Source organism: Antedon mediterranea, chromosome 10 (assembly GCF_964355755.1).
Source record: "Antedon mediterranea chromosome 10, ecAntMedi1.1, whole genome shotgun sequence".
NCBI classification, from domain to species: domain Eukaryota; kingdom Metazoa; phylum Echinodermata; class Crinoidea; order Comatulida; family Antedonidae; genus Antedon; species Antedon mediterranea.
Window position 1 is genome coordinate 21,414,116 of NC_092679.1, and position 1,858 is coordinate 21,415,973.

Genomic DNA, 1,858 nt, shown 5'->3' on the forward strand with positions numbered 1-1,858 from the left:
AACCGCAATTACCTAGCCATAACAACGGCAGGGGTTCGAGGCTCACTCACTCCATGGTTCTGGTGGTAGAACGAGTCTTCTCGGATAAGGACTATAAACCGTAGGTCCAGTGTACACATCTGGCTCAATCAATCAAACAACAATACCATCGTCCCCCATATTATAATCAATTATCATAATCGTATAATTAGGAGAGCTGATGGGAGTATGATTAGAAAATCTGAGGTGCAGGGAAAAACAAAATCATCTCCTTACCATCGTATCATTGTCTGTCAGGCAGCGCAATTGTTATTTTCCATCCTCTTCTCTTAAAACAAGGCCATATACATGGCTGCAGTCGCGCAAATTTGAGTTAGTGTTTACCGACATTTAGTCTTTACCGACCGACCGACATAGTGAGCTATAGAGTCTCGTTTCACGCGACCAAAAATAATTTAGGAAAAACGGTTCAGATAAAGCTATAGACAAGACGAACCTTTACTTAAAAGACCGCGAATTTCAATAAATCGGCAAATGCATAACATGTGGGATTGTATTTAAGGATGAATAACTTAACTTCAACGATTAAGTTTAGGAAATATTCAGCTTTTCCCCCTATATTAGAATTGTAACAGATGGCCAATATCGTAGACACCATATCGCCATCATTTTGTCAATTTATTTAATAATATAATTTTAATACACCTAATCTAACATTAGTTATTAAATTGAAAACAGGTTCCCGTATAAGATAAACTAGAATGATTGACAAATTATATCTTTCATAAAAAAATAACATACAAATCACCAATCAAACACTATTTGTTTAACGACTATATAAATTGAAGTTAATATACATTATTTTACATTCGCATTTCCAAAGTGTTTTAACACTTTTTTTAAATGACAGCGGAAATGTTTTACAGTACGGTTCTTTGGCTCTGCTGTGCGTGCTACGCTACAGGTAAGATTCGCTATCTGAGACCTATGTTTCAAGTTGTTGTTGCGTTGTATTGTTCTAGATGTTCCTAACAGAATGTATCATGTTATATCTAAATGTCAATTATTCTATTTCAGCGTATTGGACACCAATGTACACAACAGAAGGTATTATTTTATTTAAATGTTGTTCTCACATCATCATCATCAAAACGTAATTGAGAACGATATTACAAAATACGACATACTATATATTACAAATTACGACATACTATATAGGCTTATTACAAATAATATTAAAAAATAGGTAAATCTTATCTACTGTAAAATAATTGTTTCTTCTTGAAAAATTAATGATTGTATCTTGTCTGTATCGCAACAGGTAGTAGGCATACAGTTACTGTTAGCACAAGCGGTAAGTGATAAGCTCTGTCTACACATCAAACTTTATATGACAAAAAAATGTGATGTGCCCATATATGGATATGATGATGTCATATCACTACCATATTTGGACATACCACTACCATGGGTTTACAGTAAATTCATTAGAGCAAAAAGAAGAACAACTTTTATCTTTTACATTTGTAATGCTTGTACATTAGGAAACATCAGACTGGTCAATGGTGGCAATTATTCCCAGGGACGAGTTGAGGTATACGATAGCGGAGAATGGGGTACGGTATGTGATGATAATTGGGGTATCAACGACGCGCAAGTTGTATGTCGACAACTAAGACTAGGACCTGCCATCGAAGCCCCACGATATGCTCATTTTGGTGAAGGGACTGGTCCAATTATACTGGATGATGTTCAGTGTGAAGGATGGGAATCCTCTATCACAAGATGTCCTCATAATGGAATCAGGTCACACAATTGTGGGCATAGTGAGGACGCTAGTGTTATTTGTGCAATTGCAGGTAGAGTATGCCGTAGCTAG

General features: G+C 35.9%; 1 protein-coding gene across 1 annotated transcript; it reads left to right on the forward strand.

The window, feature by feature from the left end:
* Positions 1 to 894: 894 nt before the first annotated feature.
* Positions 895 to 1,858, forward strand: LOC140061311 (scavenger receptor cysteine-rich domain-containing group B protein-like). Its single transcript, XM_072107821.1, has 3 exons — positions 895 to 943; positions 1,057 to 1,086; positions 1,524 to 1,858. Exons 1-3 carry the CDS (start codon positions 895 to 897, stop codon positions 1,856 to 1,858), a joined length of 414 nt encoding a protein of 137 aa, XP_071963922.1.